The sequence below is a fragment of the Halyomorpha halys genome, unplaced genomic scaffold (genome assembly GCF_000696795.3).
Source record: "Halyomorpha halys isolate HHAL.00 unplaced genomic scaffold, Hhal_1.1 Scaffold400.1, whole genome shotgun sequence".
Classification (NCBI taxonomy): domain Eukaryota; kingdom Metazoa; phylum Arthropoda; class Insecta; order Hemiptera; family Pentatomidae; genus Halyomorpha; species Halyomorpha halys.
Genome location: NW_027106113.1, coordinates 723948 through 739893, shown reverse-complemented (window position 1 = coordinate 739893; position 15946 = coordinate 723948). Strand labels below are relative to the sequence as shown.

At 27.4% G+C, this 15946-nt stretch overlaps 2 protein-coding genes across 2 annotated transcripts in view; both read right to left on the bottom strand.

Moving 5' to 3' along the window:
- LOC106682286 (neurofilament medium polypeptide) overlaps positions 1–9154 on the bottom strand; it is a gene marked incomplete in the record, with an annotated part of 20737 nt that extends 11583 nt beyond the window's left edge. Inside the window, 22 exon segments of the mRNA XM_067053638.1 lie at positions 247–285; positions 364–396; positions 721–753; positions 1039–1071; positions 1381–1419; positions 1505–1549; positions 1638–1682; positions 1947–1982; positions 2089–2133; positions 2421–2465; positions 2582–2626; positions 2735–2770; positions 2896–2940; positions 3022–3066; positions 3754–3798; positions 3891–3935; positions 4156–4185; positions 4273–4317; positions 4860–4898; positions 5424–5462; positions 5544–5570; positions 9069–9154. Of these exon segments, the coding sequence (XP_066909739.1) occupies positions 247–285; positions 364–396; positions 721–753; positions 1039–1071; positions 1381–1419; positions 1505–1549; positions 1638–1682; positions 1947–1982; positions 2089–2133; positions 2421–2465; positions 2582–2626; positions 2735–2770; positions 2896–2940; positions 3022–3066; positions 3754–3798; positions 3891–3935; positions 4156–4185; positions 4273–4317; positions 4860–4898; positions 5424–5462; positions 5544–5570; positions 9069–9075 (841 nt within the window).
- A 3613-nt stretch (positions 9155–12767) lies between these two features.
- LOC106682290 (uncharacterized) overlaps positions 12768–15946 on the bottom strand; it is a 6225-nt gene continuing 3046 nt past the window's right edge. The window contains exons 3-6 of the mRNA XM_014423053.2: positions 15039–15164; positions 14703–14944; positions 14161–14328; positions 12768–13248 (exon numbers count right to left, since the gene is read on the bottom strand). Coding sequence (XP_014278539.1) covers positions 12843–13248; positions 14161–14328; positions 14703–14944; positions 15039–15164 — 942 coding nt within the window. The 3' untranslated portion in view covers positions 12768–12842. The remainder of the gene's footprint in view (positions 13249–14160; positions 14329–14702; positions 14945–15038; positions 15165–15946) is intronic.

Here is a 15946-nt window from a genome sequence, read left to right as displayed (position 1 = left end):
ATATAACATAATAAAATATAACTGCAATAAAAAGAAGTGACAAAGTCTGTTTTATATCAAAATTAGAGGTTTTTTTATCTGTTTTATTTTTACAGTATGTTTCAGTTCATTATAATATTGTCTCTAAGAATGTATATTATGTTCTTTTCTCTAAGGGTCTGTCCTAAATCAACCATAAATATTCTATGGTATTACATGATGTATAGGTAAATAAAAAATAAATAAATAAAGCCTCTTAAAACCTACCTTGGTTTGTGGAATCTTCTTGCTCATTATTGTCTTGTGCTAAAATAATGAAATAATTTAAGAAAATTACACGAAATAACATAATTATGATAAACATTTGTCTTCTTTTTTATTTACCTGGACTTGCAGAATCCTCACGTCCATTTTGTCCTTAAACAATGAAACAAATATTAAATCGCAATTATTTAATTATTAGAATATTTTAATCACCATCAAGTTAATTTTTTTTATCAATTTGGTTGATTACCAACAGTGTTCTATTTTTTCTAAAACATGTAATATTGGCGAGTTTTTTGTTCTTAAATCAAAAACTTAATCTGCTACCTGGAGATAGATTGAGGGATTGAATAAAAACAGGTGCTTTCTTCACCTGGATTTTCAGAAGGTTAGTAAATATTCTACTGATAAAATAATTTAAAATCATTACACCAAATAACTTAATTAAGATATACATTTGACTTGTCTTTTATTTACCTGGACTTGAAGAATCCTCACGTCCATTTTGCCCTTAAACAATGAAACAAATATTAAATTGCAATTATTTAATGATTAGAACATTTTAATCACCATCAACTTAATTATTTTTATCAATTTGTTTGATCACCAACAGTGTTATATTTTTTCTAAAGCACATAAGATTGGTTAGTGCTTTGTTTTTAAATCAAAAACTCAACAGGTGCTTTATTCACCTGGATTTTCAGGAGGTAATAAATATTCGACTGATGAAATAATTTTAAAACATTACACCAAATAACTCAGTTAAGATAGACATTTGACTTGTTGTTTATTTACCTGGGCTTGTAGAATCCTCACGTCCATTTTGTCCTTAAACAATGAAACAAATATTAAATCACAATTATTTAATGATTAGAACATTTTAATCTAAATCAAGTGAATTCCCCATCAACTTAACTCTTCTTTATTAATTCGTTCGATATCCAATAGTATTCTGTACCAATTTTTTTAATGCAATGTTTATTCTTAAAATTTTCATGTTTACCAAAAGAATTGAAATGCACTAATATATCTTTTAAAGCATGTACGATAGGTGATTTTTTTTTTAAATTAAAAACTCAAGCTGCTGTCAGGAGTTAGATTAAGGGATAGAATAAAAAAAACAGGTGCTTAATTTACCAGGATTTCCAGAATCTTCGGAACTTGCTTCTTCATGCCCTAAAATGGTATAATTAATTAAAGATTTACTTACAAAAATACAATCAAAATTTTATTTGTCATTGAATTATTGGAAATAACTTACCCTGATTTCCGGAAGCAGAACCTTCATCTCTTACTTCTTCATGCCCTAAAATGATAGAATCATTAAACCTGCATAAAACAATATAATCAAGATAAATGCAATGGTTTTCTTTGAAATACTGATTCTATTTTACCTGGATTGGCGGGAATAGGGGCTTCTCTTCTTAATTCTTCATGGGCTAGAATGATATAATTATCTAAAAAGTTTTGTCAATCAAGGTTAAAAGTAAGCAACATTTTAGATTCATGCTATTAAGAATTATTTGGACAGATGATGAATTAAATATTCACACTAGGGCTGTATTTAAAAGAAATATAATAATTTATAAATGAATGAATTTACAGATAAAGTAGCTTTGATTGTTAACTTTGAAAGTTACGTAAACATTTACAAAAAATTAGTCTTGATCATCAACATTAAACTTGTGTTTAAAATAGTTTACCTGGATTTTCGGAAACAGGAGCTTCAGTTCTTACTTCTTCACTCAATGGAATAATAAAATTATTTGCATTTATATTTGATTAAAATTATTTTAAAATTTTATAGAGAAGACTAACACTAAGTTTATGTTTAAAATAATTTACCTGAATTTATGGAAACCAAAGCTTCGGTTCTTGCTTCTTCAATCACTTGAATGATAAAATTATTTACATTTAAATTCCTTTACATTAAAAATATTAAACATTCATGTAAAATTATTTATTCAAGATCAACACTGAGATTTTATTGTAAATAATTTAAAATATTTATCTGGATTATCGGAAATAGGGGCCACAATCAGAACTTCTTCATGACCAAAAATGATAAGATTGTTTTCATTTACATAACATTAAAACTATTTAAATTTATATTATTTATACTTTTACTTAAATTATATTGACAAGACTAGCTCTTAATTTGTGTTATACAAGTTTACCTATATTTGCGGAAACAGGAGCATCGGATCTTGCTTTTTCACACACTAGAATGATAAAATTAATTACATTAGCATTACCTTAAAATTATCTAAATATCACATAAAATTATATTGTAAAGATTTAAACTTAGCTTGAGTTTTAAATAATTAAAATAAATTACCTGCATTTGTGGAAGCTGATGCTTCTGTTCTAGCTTCTTCACTCACTGAAATGAAGAAATCATTTAAATTTACATTATCATAAACTTTCTTAAACATTTATACAAAGGTATGTAGAGATGGTTAACACTAATGTTATGGTTGCTCTAGTTTACCTGGATTCAAGGAAACAGGAGCTTCTGTTCTTACTTCTTCACGACCAAGAATGATAAAATTATTTACAATTGCACTATATTAAAATTATTTAAACATCTTATAAAATTGTATTGTCAAGATTAACGCTAAGCATGAGTTTGATACAATTAAAATAATTTACCTGAATTTGAGGAAACCGGATCTTCAGTTCTTGCTTCTTCATGCCCTTAAATGATAAAAGCATTTAAATATTTTCATAAAATTAAATAGAGAACATTTACTCTAAGCTTGTTTTAAAATAGTCTACCTGGAGTTGTGGAAACAGGAGCTTCGGTTCTTACTTCTTCACTCACTGAAATGATAAAAGTATTTTTATTTCTTTCCATTAAAAACATTTAAACATTTGCAAAAAGTGATAAACCCAAGATTAACCCTGCTCTTGAGTTTGAAATAATTAAAATTAATTATCTGTATTTGCGGAAATAGGAGCTTCTGTCCTTAATGCTTCATGTACTGAAATAATAATATTATTTACATTAAAATTATTTAAATATTTTCAAAAAATTATATAGAGAAAATTAACACAAAACTTGTTTTTAAATAGTTAATCTGAATTTGGGAAAATAAGAGGTTTGATTTGTACTTCTTCATGCCCAAAAATAGACATAATTATTTAAATTTACATTACATCAGATAAAAATGTTTATACTTTTACTTTAAATTATACTGAAAAGACCAGCTATAAGCTTGTTTTTAAATATTTTAACTGGATTTGGGGCAACATGATCTTCGGTTTTTACTTCTTCATGCCCAAGGATGGTAAAATTATTTAATAATTTACATAAAACAATTCTAATAATACAAAATTAAAACTAAGCCTATCTTTTAAATATTGGAAATAATTTACTCAAATAAGCAAAAACAAAATCATGAGAAACACTTATACACACTCTAATTAAAATTATTTGAACTTTTACATAAAATGATTTAATCAGTATCAATAATAGACTTTTGTTATTTGGAACACAAAATAATTTACCTGAATTGGCAGAAGCAGCAGCTTCAGCTCTTATTTCTTCACGCCCTGAAATAACAAAATCATTTAAAAATTTAGATACAAAAATAAAGTCAAGATCATATATCTTGGATTTGGAATAGTTGATTTAATTAATTTACCTGGATTTTCGGGAGCTGAATCTTCGGTTTTCATTTTTTTAATCACTAAAATGATAAAATTAATTACTCATTTGCAACAACCAATACAATTAAAATAAAAACTAAGCTTTTTATTGAAATATTGTGAATAATTTAACTTAATACAAAAAAAAAAAAATCTTCATTTCTTATACACAATCTAATTAAAATTACTAAAACATTTGCATAGAATGATTGAGTTATTAGCAACAATAGGCTTGGGTTTAGAATTATTGAAATAATTTACCTGGATTTGCAGAAGTATCAGCTTCACAATCTAAAATTATTTAAAGATGTATATAAAACAAGAAGTTCAACATTTGCATTAAGTTTGGCTTTGAAATACTTAATTCAATTAATTTACCTGGAGTTTTAGAAGGTGAAGCTTCGGTTTTCAATTTTTTTCGCCCTAAAAAGAAAAAATTACTCAATCATTATTACAAAACAATATAATCAAAATCAACATTAGGCTTGTATTTTTTTACCCTTATTTTGGAACACTTTGAGATAAAACTTATGCACTCATTAAAAAAATCCCAATTAAACCGTTTTCTTATATTACCTTAAAACTTTTATGGACTACAGACAATTGAATTTTCTTATTCCCTCCATTTTTTTTTTTTTTTAACTGGGTCTTCTATCTTCCCTTTGTTAATTTCTTAACGACCTTATATCATATAAAGGTATTCAAATTTCAAAACTTGATTCCGCCATTTGGTGAATTTCATAGCAATTCTTAAACTTTCCTTTAAATTGATATATAAATAAATTGAATATCAAATAAGCTCTAGATATATTATATCCAAACAATGTTGTTTATAGAGTACAGTTTAGGAACTGACAGGGAAAACCAAACAGAAATAGTTGATTCTGTACATAAATAACTTATTTTCTTCAGGACATCTATTCATAATTCCAACTATAAAATGGTTATGAAAGTATATAATTTACCCGTAATTTCAGGATCTCCATTTTCGTTTTTCAACTGGCCTAGAATCATAAAATTATATTAAAATTAATAAATCCACACACAGATAACAAAACAAAATCAACATTAAAATTATCTGATAGCTACATAAAAGGACTTAAGTCCACAACCACAATCTAGAGACAAACAGAATTAAAAAAAATATGGAGGTTTAAGTTTTTTTTTTTTAAGTTTATTAAATGTCTTCCATTGTAGAAAGTTGAAGAGACTATCTATGTTTTTTTTAAAGGCCATATCTGGCCAATTATGACATGCGGTGGAGGGAAAGTTATCCAATAAGTAACCAACTTATTCTAACCAGAGTGTTAAGGTTTATTTTTGATTCTGTGGAGCTACCACAAAATAAAAGCCCAGGCTAGAAACAAACCAGTACCACTGCAGAATCAAGGTCGCAAGATGATGGACTTAATAGACTTGAAAAAACTGATTGTACTAAACCCTAAATAATTTAATTCAGTTTTACATTAGATTCGGTTTTTGGACTTGACTCCTTTTATGCAGCCAACATAGCATTGTATAGAACTTGCCTGGTTTAGCTTTAGCTTCAGTTGTTTTTTTGGAATGTCCTGAAATAATGAACAAAAAATCTGTACTAAAAACATGAAACATAAAAAAAAGAGTAAACATTAAACTTGTATTTAATATACCTGGACTGGTGACTTTTTTACAAAATGCTGAAATAATAAAAGAACATTTATTAAATTTATGAACAATTTTAATTAAAATCTAATATATACTAATAAGCACAGTATCAAAAGGCAATAAATAAAAATAAAGTATTATTATTTTCCATTTCCAATCAGGCAAAATATATATATTTGTGTTTTTGTAAATAAAACATTCACCAGAATATTTTTCTGAATTTAATAAGGTCTTGAAGACTTAAGTATAATGTTCTTTTTTAATTGTAGAAAAAGCAAAAATTAACACACTAAATAATAAAACAATTAATAAATAATAGCAATGATAATAATTAATTTGAACATATTTATATCATATACGCTTTAAAAAACTACAATACGTATTGCTTGAATGGAAAAAAGAAGCTAGTATATGATCATCTTATTGGTCATTACATAGCGAAAGTGGAAAATTTAAGGTTTTCGGTTGTTCCACCTTTAATTCAGAGTAGTGATATTTAGTATTGACTTAAACAAAGTTTCAGAAATAAGTAAACCTATTAAAAATTATGCTGGAATTCTTCCTAACTAGATAATACAGGTTGTAACAAAAATGTATTGTTGACCTTATATATTACTAACTATATTGAATTTTGTTATTTTAAGTTAATGTGTAAATTTCATTAATTTTAAAAAGAGAATTTCATTTTTACACTTATATTTTACATACTATTTGTAAATAAAACGTGTGCATAGTATATTGTAATTAGTATTGCTGAAAACACTGATACTTTTATGAGAGATAATTTAACATCAAATAATTGTTTTAAAAAACTTGAAGCAAATCTCAGCTCGTGTATTGATATCAACTAAATTAAAATAGACTTAAAGCTTATTAAATTAGTATATTTTTCTAAAAGTGGAGATCTGTTGTAGAGGACACTAATAAAAAAAGTCTCTAATAACTCATGTGTATATGAAAAATAAAACTTTGTTAAGGACATCATTTACGGAAGGCACAAGCTGTTCGCAAGGATCGGAGATGAAAAAGGAAACAAATCCACATCTGAAATTTCTTCAATTTCCTTTATCAGTGATTTTTTTTATACCCTTCTGAAGCTCAATACAAAGTTTGTTTTTACTAAATTATTCTCATTTTTGTAAATAATTTATTTTAGGAATTAAGAGTTGAATGAACTTTATAAATAGATGTTTTTCTCAATCTTTATCCGATACGAGCTTATAAGAACTAATTCATAATCCCGTAGGTACTGATAAATATAAACTTTGATCAACAAAGTATATATCGTTGCCACCACGTTTGAGTAACGAATGTTAATACAGCTACTTTTTAAAATAATAATAATAAAAAAAGTTTCCAATACGAATGATTTTTTTTAATAGCTGAACCTTTTGACTTATTTTACGACTTATTTTACTACAATATTTCAGATAAATTAATAAAATTAACGAAATTGAAAAAATACGAATTTTAACGTTCGTTACATGTTGGAGACGATTTCTAGTTAGTTGAGAAACATACTATAACCATTCTCCACTAGATCGTGAAATATGTTCCCATAACCATTTAGTTCATAACTATGCAATAACCAGAAGACTTCCTATAAATTTATATCAAGTGCGAAATATTTCCCTTTTTTTTATCAATTTTGAATTTGACATTTAATTTAACTGTTGACATTAGACTATAATTTTTTACTCAAACAACAACATAAAATCCCTTAACTTCAGTTATATAGGTATTGGTTATAAATTTTACTAAATCTTTGAGTAAAATGTTTTACTACAATTTTTGTAGTTTGAAATAGGTTTTCGAATTTCTCATCTTTTTGGGTTTTAAATTTTCTGAGTAGGAGATAGAATAGGAACATATCAATATTCCTGAAACTATATATGTCTTTGTACCGTAGGAAATACTATGAAAATATGAGCTGAGGTTTTCTTTAGCTTTCTAAGACAAGACATATCTATATATACCTAAATATATTTTCTGGACGAGAATATAAATGTTATCTACTATAAATATATGGTGCAAATGGAGATGGAATCTGAAATGTTCGGTACTTCCTTACAAAGTACTTCATCTCTGGCCTTTCATGGGTTGTAGATGTACAGATTTAATTTAATAAATATATGACATCTACTCTCATACGGCTTTCCTTAACGCTTTGGGTGGGCAGTATTATCTTCGTTAATATTGGTCTAATTTAGATTAGATTTGCGAACAATTTAATTATCTTTAAAATTAACATCTGAAATTTTCGGTTTGAAAAATCTCTATTGGATGGAGTTCTGCAAAAAAATTATTATTCCTCTTTAAAGCGACAAACTTTAGGGTGTTGTTAAAAAAAGAAGATTAAACATCTGTAGCAGCTTCTCTTTTTACTACGTTTTTTCCCTCATTTCTTTTTAAATCAACCATTTCATTAAACCAACATTGCGATCCATCTAACTCTCGTGTAAGCATCATCAGTGTTGTATAATATAATGAAGTGAAAACTTTAAAAGAGCATACGATATACGCATTCTAAAGAAAAGAGCATACGATATTCAAAGAATAAAAGAAAAAAAATCGTTACTGTAAAATCTTTCTGTTTTATTTTAAATAATATGTAAATTCTAACTAAACATTCAAATATTTGTAGTATTTTTTAAGTAATTCTTATCTTTAACCATACAATGCGTACTTTTTGAGTTATGCGGAAATAAAATTAATTTTCCTCTTTTATCTCTATTATATATTCTATACAGTGGTTCCCAAAATGGGTGCGCCTGGCATTCCCAAGGGTACCAGAGTTCAAAAGCGAATGCCCCTATTTGAAAATATTACAAAAACATGAGAAAAGAAATGAAACTAAAACTAAAATAACAAATATACAGAATATTCCAGAATTTTCTTCGCACTAATTTTTCGTCTTTAACTTACATATACAACTGCTCTAAGTATTTTTGTGCCACAATTTTTTCTGTTCTATAATGGCGCCGCGAATTTTTTTAAACAAACATGGGGGCCTCAAATTTTTTTTAAAGAAAATTTTGAACCCAAGTAGGTTAGCGCGCTATAAAGTATTCGAGATCCGCAACTCTGTATGAAAAGTTTACGGACTAAGGCAAGTTTCATCAAAATCGTAATGGAAAAAAAAATCTAGAATGGGAAAATAATTAATTCATGTACCCATTTCCGTCAAACTGTAATACTAAAAAATATTTTAATATAGTATGAGTTTTTCTTTATAGAAAAAAAAAATAGTTTAAGCTAAAACTAATAGATTTTTAAAAAATATAATAATGTATTTACATTAGTTACATTTATAACCTTAGTATAAATGTTCATTCTTTTCTTAAATGTCCTAACTCTGCAACATGTTATATTCCGATGATAATTTTGATTTAACAGGACTACGCTTCGCATTCCCTTTTTGAATGCCTTTTGAGTTTTTGTTTTTTAAGTATGACCATATTACAAGAACCTTAAGGAAATATCATAGTAATATATTTTAGCTACTAATAATAGAACATTTTTATTTATACCTTTCATATTGTATGGCGTAACTTGTTGAGCTACCTCTTGTATCGATATCGGGCCTAAAACTGCACCCTTAGTTCCTTGACTCACTCCCCTCTTCTGTTTCGTTGTACTTTAATCTCTAAGATGTATTAAATTGAAATCCACAAATGCTTTCAAGATTAACCTTATGTATTTTGATATGACATACAATACCAAAATAATAGTTAATGTAGTATAGTAGATCGGTTAATATTGTGAAGTGGTGCAGGTTCGAAACATTATAGGGCCCAAATTAGTATTTTTTTTTTCGAGAAGTTTGTAGTCTGCTTTGGATGATGGCAGGATAATTCTCAAGAAGTTTAATTTGATGCATCATTAGAAGATCAATTCGACTTGTAAAGGTTTTAGCCTATGACAGAAAAACACGTCCTTACGAGGAGTGAATGAAGTTGTAAAAGGAATAATCGTACGCTTATCAAACGGAAGGAGCCTCGAAGTCATAAAATTTAACTTTTAAAATTATTAATTTTAAATATGTCCTAAATTTTTAAAATGTCCTAAAAGATTAAAAAATTAAATATTCTTAAAATAATTGAATAGAAATTTAAATTTATGAGCTCTGAGTGCAACTTTTTTTTTGGTGAGAAGAACAAAATTTTTACCACTTGGGATCCTTATCTTGACCCACTCCTTGTACTTACTTATGTCATAATGTAATGGTGGCTAGTAAAGAAAAAATGTTAATTATTGAAATGACTATGGTGTCAGTGATAGGGGTAAAAGAGAAAGAGTAGTTGAAGTATCTTGAGATACAATATAATGTTAAGAATAAAATTCCTAAATAAAAGCGAGACTAAATTTTAGTCTCAATTTCCACAACTTGCTGGTGAGTCTGGAGATTATTCACTGAAAGTTTTTAGAAAATTTACCTTTCTCAGTTGCTTTCATTAAACTATTTTGAGTATATTAACCTCTACTACTGCTACAATACTATAGTAGTAGTAATAACCTCTACTACAGTACTATTTTACAACAATTTTTTCATTTCGAAGTAGGTTCTAATCTCGAATTTTCCAAAATTTAGGGTTTTCATGTTATTGAGGGAGGGAGGACATCTGTCTATCTCCTCAAAAGGACATCTCTGCTAATGAATTTAAATTCTGAAGTGGTTCAGCGCTGTTCTGTCAAACGTGTTCTGACAATTTTAAATCTAATTGTCCAAGCCAATATGCCAAATAGTATAAAAATTGTATTAAAAGGTTAGAATAACAAAAAAATATAAAATATAAACACCCTTAAATATAACAGATACAGCAGATGAGGGTATTAGTCAGTAGATTAGTACAAATATATTATATATAATTGAAAAAACAAAACAATATTTATTCCTACTCTAAGAGTTTTTAATATTACTTTTCTCAAATTACCTTTAAGAGTAAAATTATCATGAATTATCTTACAGAATAAAATAAAAACATTAAGTTTAATTAGGGTAGTAAGATTAAAACTTCAATTTCCTTTTCATATATTGTATTATTTCTTCACATATGAGTTGTTGATGGTAAGGAACTTTTTACCCACATTTTCGAAACATATATCATATGTTTTAATACTATAATTTAATTCAAATTAACGTTGACATCTCTTGACCTTTATCTCAACCTGTATATTTGTTTAGATTGTGCCATTCTGATTAAAATTAATAAAAAAAATTCCTACAAAATTTGAAAGAATATTAAAAAAAAAATTAATGAATCAAACTCTCTGTATACCGAAATTATACTAATTTACCTTGTATACATTTTTTTCTTAATGATTAGTTGAAATGTTTAGAATCAAAACCTGGTATGTCCATTTTTCTAAATTTTGCAGCGAGACCAAAAATATTAAAATAGATTCATAACTTCTAGTAATTCATACTCGTAATGGATTATCTATTTTTTTTGTCTTGTGGATCAGAACGTTTTCATTAACAATTCATTTTAAGCAGTAATGTTAACAATGAGTTTGATTTTTAAATAATTATCATTTAAAAAAAATGTTACAACAATTAAGGAGTTTTTGGTCAAAAATTTGTATATCCATTTGTTAAAACTAAATGTTTTTAGACAATTAAAAATTTTACAGCTATAACTTAATCAGTTTATATCAGAGTTTAAGTTTCCACTTGCCAATTGGTGATACAGATCAACATGGCACAAATCATTTAAGTAATCTAAATGGGATGTTCCCCTACTAATTTTTTAATCAAAATGCATTTTGACAATTTTATAGAAGTTTGGTTAATTGTAAAAAAATATAGCACTTAACCACAATTACATTATTAATCTGTGCCTCATTCGAAAATGAACAGCATGGCCCTTTGATAGAACTGGTTATCATTAACATCAATTTAGTATAACAAGTGTAAGGAATTAATGTAAATTTTTAGAATAAATGCACTATGAAACTGGTGCAAAGAGAACTAGGCTAAGCGGTATTTGTCTTATCTTTTCACTTCTAATGGTTTTGTTCTGTAATTAATTTACCTTCTTCTTAATTCCTAATTATTACCTATCGCTTTTAAAAAAATAATCAACCAGTCAAATTAAGGATTAAAAGATCTTGAGGCAGAGTATACTTTCAGAAATATAATATTATATAAATTTAATTTACATATAAACCTGATTAAAAATTAATTTCAAAATATATAATTGTAATGCCTCAATAATGAAAACAAGAAAAAGATAATTCAAATATAGATGGTAAGTAAGAATTCAACAATAGCTTATTATAAGAGGCAACTTTCTAAATATTCCATGTGTGCAACTGACCCTTTAACACTTGGCAGTTTTTTGTTTGGACAAAGTGTCATGATTGTAATAATGAGAAATTATACATGCTGTAGATCAAAATAAAACTATTCCGAGGTTTTGCATATTAGTTGTAATATCCCAATTCACTAATTACCTTGTCTTCATTTAACATATTTTTTAGCCAAGTTATTATTCACTCTTTTTTTTTTTCCACATTATTGGCAAACAAAGTAAAGTAAATATCACAAAATATTGGAAAAATGCATTCTGACATAGACAAAATTCATTTTGATTCAAACAACAAACTTCATAGCTCCATAGCCTAGTGACAAGAAGAAATATGGTAAAAATCATTTCAGAGTCAGATTTCTACCCAAATATAATTTACAATTCTGGTGGCAAATTAATTATGTCAAAAAATGGACATAACGCTTTTTTATCAGGAGTTACTCATATATACTTTTAAATTTGTTACAGAATTATTATGCTTTAGTTCTTTAAATGGGAATTAGAAGGCATCAGCTATCAAAAATTGTTCATTTCAGACCAGAAAAGTTGTTTAACATCCTAAAATGGTACATGTCTGAAAAATATTTTTAAATAGAATTTTACTAGCATCACTATATTATATAAAATCAGAGAATATTACTAGCCATTGAACCTTACACCATTAAGTCAGCCTTTAGGTAAATAAATATTTCTTTTTCAATAATATATATATATATTTCTATGAAATATAAATATCGACTAATTTACATAAGTTAAGATATAGGTATGAAGGGGAACTTAATAATTATGGAATTAAAAATTTATTTAATAAAAAAATGTTTTATTGATACAGTTTATGAGTTTGAGATTAGTTTATAATACATTAAGAAGAGTTTGGGTAGCATATTACTTCAAATTAACATGAGAAAAAAGCAAAAACTTATTTAACATTATATTTACTTCAATAAATAAATTACAATATTTCTATTCTGTATTTTCAAACAACAAATTGTATCAAACTATTCCCTTTTCAACAGCATTAATAATATCAGGCCCAATACGATCCCTTATTTTGTGAGACCTGAAAATTTCCATGTCATAACCTTCAGATCCATTTGATGCTAAAATAGCATCCAAATCGACTGTGTATTGCTCCTCACATGTCACACATGGATGGATAACTCCGAGGACAACAAATCCGAAGAGTGCCAATCTATCCATGTCTTCCTTGATATCATCTATGGTCGGAATTTTCCCATCATAGTTATAGAATTTCAAAGTAGAAATGAGAGAATTGGTATAAGTCTCCAATAGGTCTTCCAGATGATCCCTACGAACGTTTGCATCAACACTCATACTTAGAAAATAATGAATATCCCATCCAGGTGTTCCATAGTGCGATTCTTGGAAGTCAATAAATCTATAAGCACATACGTATTTAAATTTGTATAAAATTTAAAAGGTATACTTCAGTTCATAAAAACATTATTTCCAAGTAAATCATTGCTAAATACTTATATTTTACCAGGGCTCTCTTTTATCTAGAGAGGGGTCCTTATTACATTGGGGCCCTATAGATTAGGGATGGAGCTCTTCAATTTTGTTTTCTAAACAACTTTGGATTATCAACAGAATTTAACAACATAATATTTATAGTCATTATTAATTTAATATTTGAAAGATGACACAACTTTAAATTAAAAAAAAATTACTTGAAATACTTTTCTTGTTTTTTTTTTTAGAAAAATCATGAGCTTCTTCTTCAAAGGCTATTTTTTAAAAGTAAATCAGTTTCAACTAACTTCAGTGATAAACTGCTCAATCTTTCTTGACGTTATAGTAATTCTCATTTCATTTTTTATTAGTTTTAATTTATTGGTCACAGAAGTTAGAGGCCCAATGGATTATGGGAATTTTTTTTTCGGCCAAGACTCCCCATTAGAGTCCTCTGCCTAACCATGGTTGGGGGTCAAAGTTTTTCATTTTATGGGACCGCCACTGAATGAAAAAAGTCAATGCCCCAGGCCAGATACTGACTGGCACCGCCAATAGACATCAAATTGGTAAGACTATGTCTTGACCACTGAGCTACGGGTGGCCCATATATTCCTATTGTGGTAGTGCTATCATTAGGAAATTACTACATCTTATTACGGAGAGGGAAAGGAGCATGTGACAAGTACTAGGTTCTATCACAAAAATCCTGATGGTATAACAGTTGTCAGTGTGAACACAATCATAGTGACTGGAATAGTTACTGGCATAGTGTGCCTCCCCATAAGAAAATTCCAGAATCAGCCACTGAATTAGTTGTATAAGTATAACATTATACCTGAGTGAAGTAGGTCGCCTTTTCCAATCGTATTTAAACAAGATGTTAGTACACCAGCAATCGCCATGGTTCAAAACATTGAATTTGGTTTCATCAATAGTTCCGAGCTCAGCCATCCTCTTTCTAATAGTTTCCAGTGGCATCTTTATATGCTGAGCAATGGTATGCCTAAAGTTAGAATAATATAACAGATTATAATTTCTAAATATAGTTTAATTTTTTCAAAGTATTGATTTCTCATTACCATCCTGGACATAATTTATGTAGCTATTAGTGCTTACCATTCCTTAGACCATATTTAAAAATTTCTAATGGTGTTTTTTTTTTTTAATTTTTATTGTTTAGAAATTTACAGCCCTGGCTGAAATTACAAACTTTAGCAACTGAAATGATATGTTTGAAAGCAACTAGCTAAGATTACATTTATGTATAATGTACTACATAATTTATTACTTTGCAATAAATAATTTAATAAATTATTCATTGTAATTTCTAACACTACTTAATTGGGGTAGATAATGAACAGATAAAAGCTAATTTACCAAGAAGACCCCCAAGATTCCTCCATTGCTTTGCTGAGTGCCTTAAGTCCATGATAGAAAAAGCATTCTTGCACCTGTTTATTGACAGTATATGAACAAGGCTTGAAATCTGTCCTGGAAATCACTCCTTTCTGTTCCAGGATCTTAGACATCCCATGGAATCGTCCCAAACTCCAAAGAACTAGGGATGCATGTTCCAAACCAAATGGTATTTGTCTTTTAGTTATACAAAACCCTTTTTCCTGTCAGAAATGACAAACATAGACATCAGTATCTTAATTTTGACTAAACTAATTAGTAAGTTAATACTGAGCTTAATTTAAAAATATTTTTTACCGTCAAGTCCTCAAGAATCATATAAGAAAATGGTTTGGCATAATACATCTGACCCCACATAACATCATTAATGTCGCCAAACTGATCCATTAAATGTTCAAATTCTTTAAGAACTAAAGAATACATCTGAAATAAATAGGTTGTATAGTAGTTTTAAATCTATGTGTTTATTTTTCAATATTTAAACTGTTTGTTTCTTTATACATTATTTTATTATAATGATGTCTAGTTCAGATATGATTGATGAACATTTGTGCCACCCAAAACATCAAATAATATGAGTTATAACTGAAATTAAAATTCTAACATTTTTATATAGTTAGAAATATGTGCTATGAATAAGAAAATCTCCCTCCTATTTGAATAGATGTAATCAATTTGGTTGCAAACCAATTTTTTTTTTATAAAAATAAACTTTTATGAAAAAAAAAGAAAAGAAATTTGTTGATTCATAATCTTTAAAATAATAGGTATAAATTGGCATAATAATTGCCATATTTTGAAATATAATAGGAATGAAATTGGAGAAACAAGAATAATATCGGCCTTCTTTGGCATCAGTGGTTCTGTATGAAGAAACAAAAAATGAAGTAAATAAATATTAAAAAAAATAATTGAATGTTTTTGTGATTACCTTTTTATGTATGATTTCTGAACAGCTAGACTGATACAAAATCTAAATTATTTTGCAAGGATATATATAGTAACCTTAATATCAGAAAATAGTGTTCTAAATTATATTACTTATGAAGATAATAGGCATGAATACTGTTACTGGTAGTAACACATAACACTGATAAGGTTTAACACTAAGTTGTTCTTCATAAAGATTAATGTTATTATTTAGATAGTGATTATTAGATGGTTAAAAAATTACATTTGATTACTAGAATGTATTTATATATATA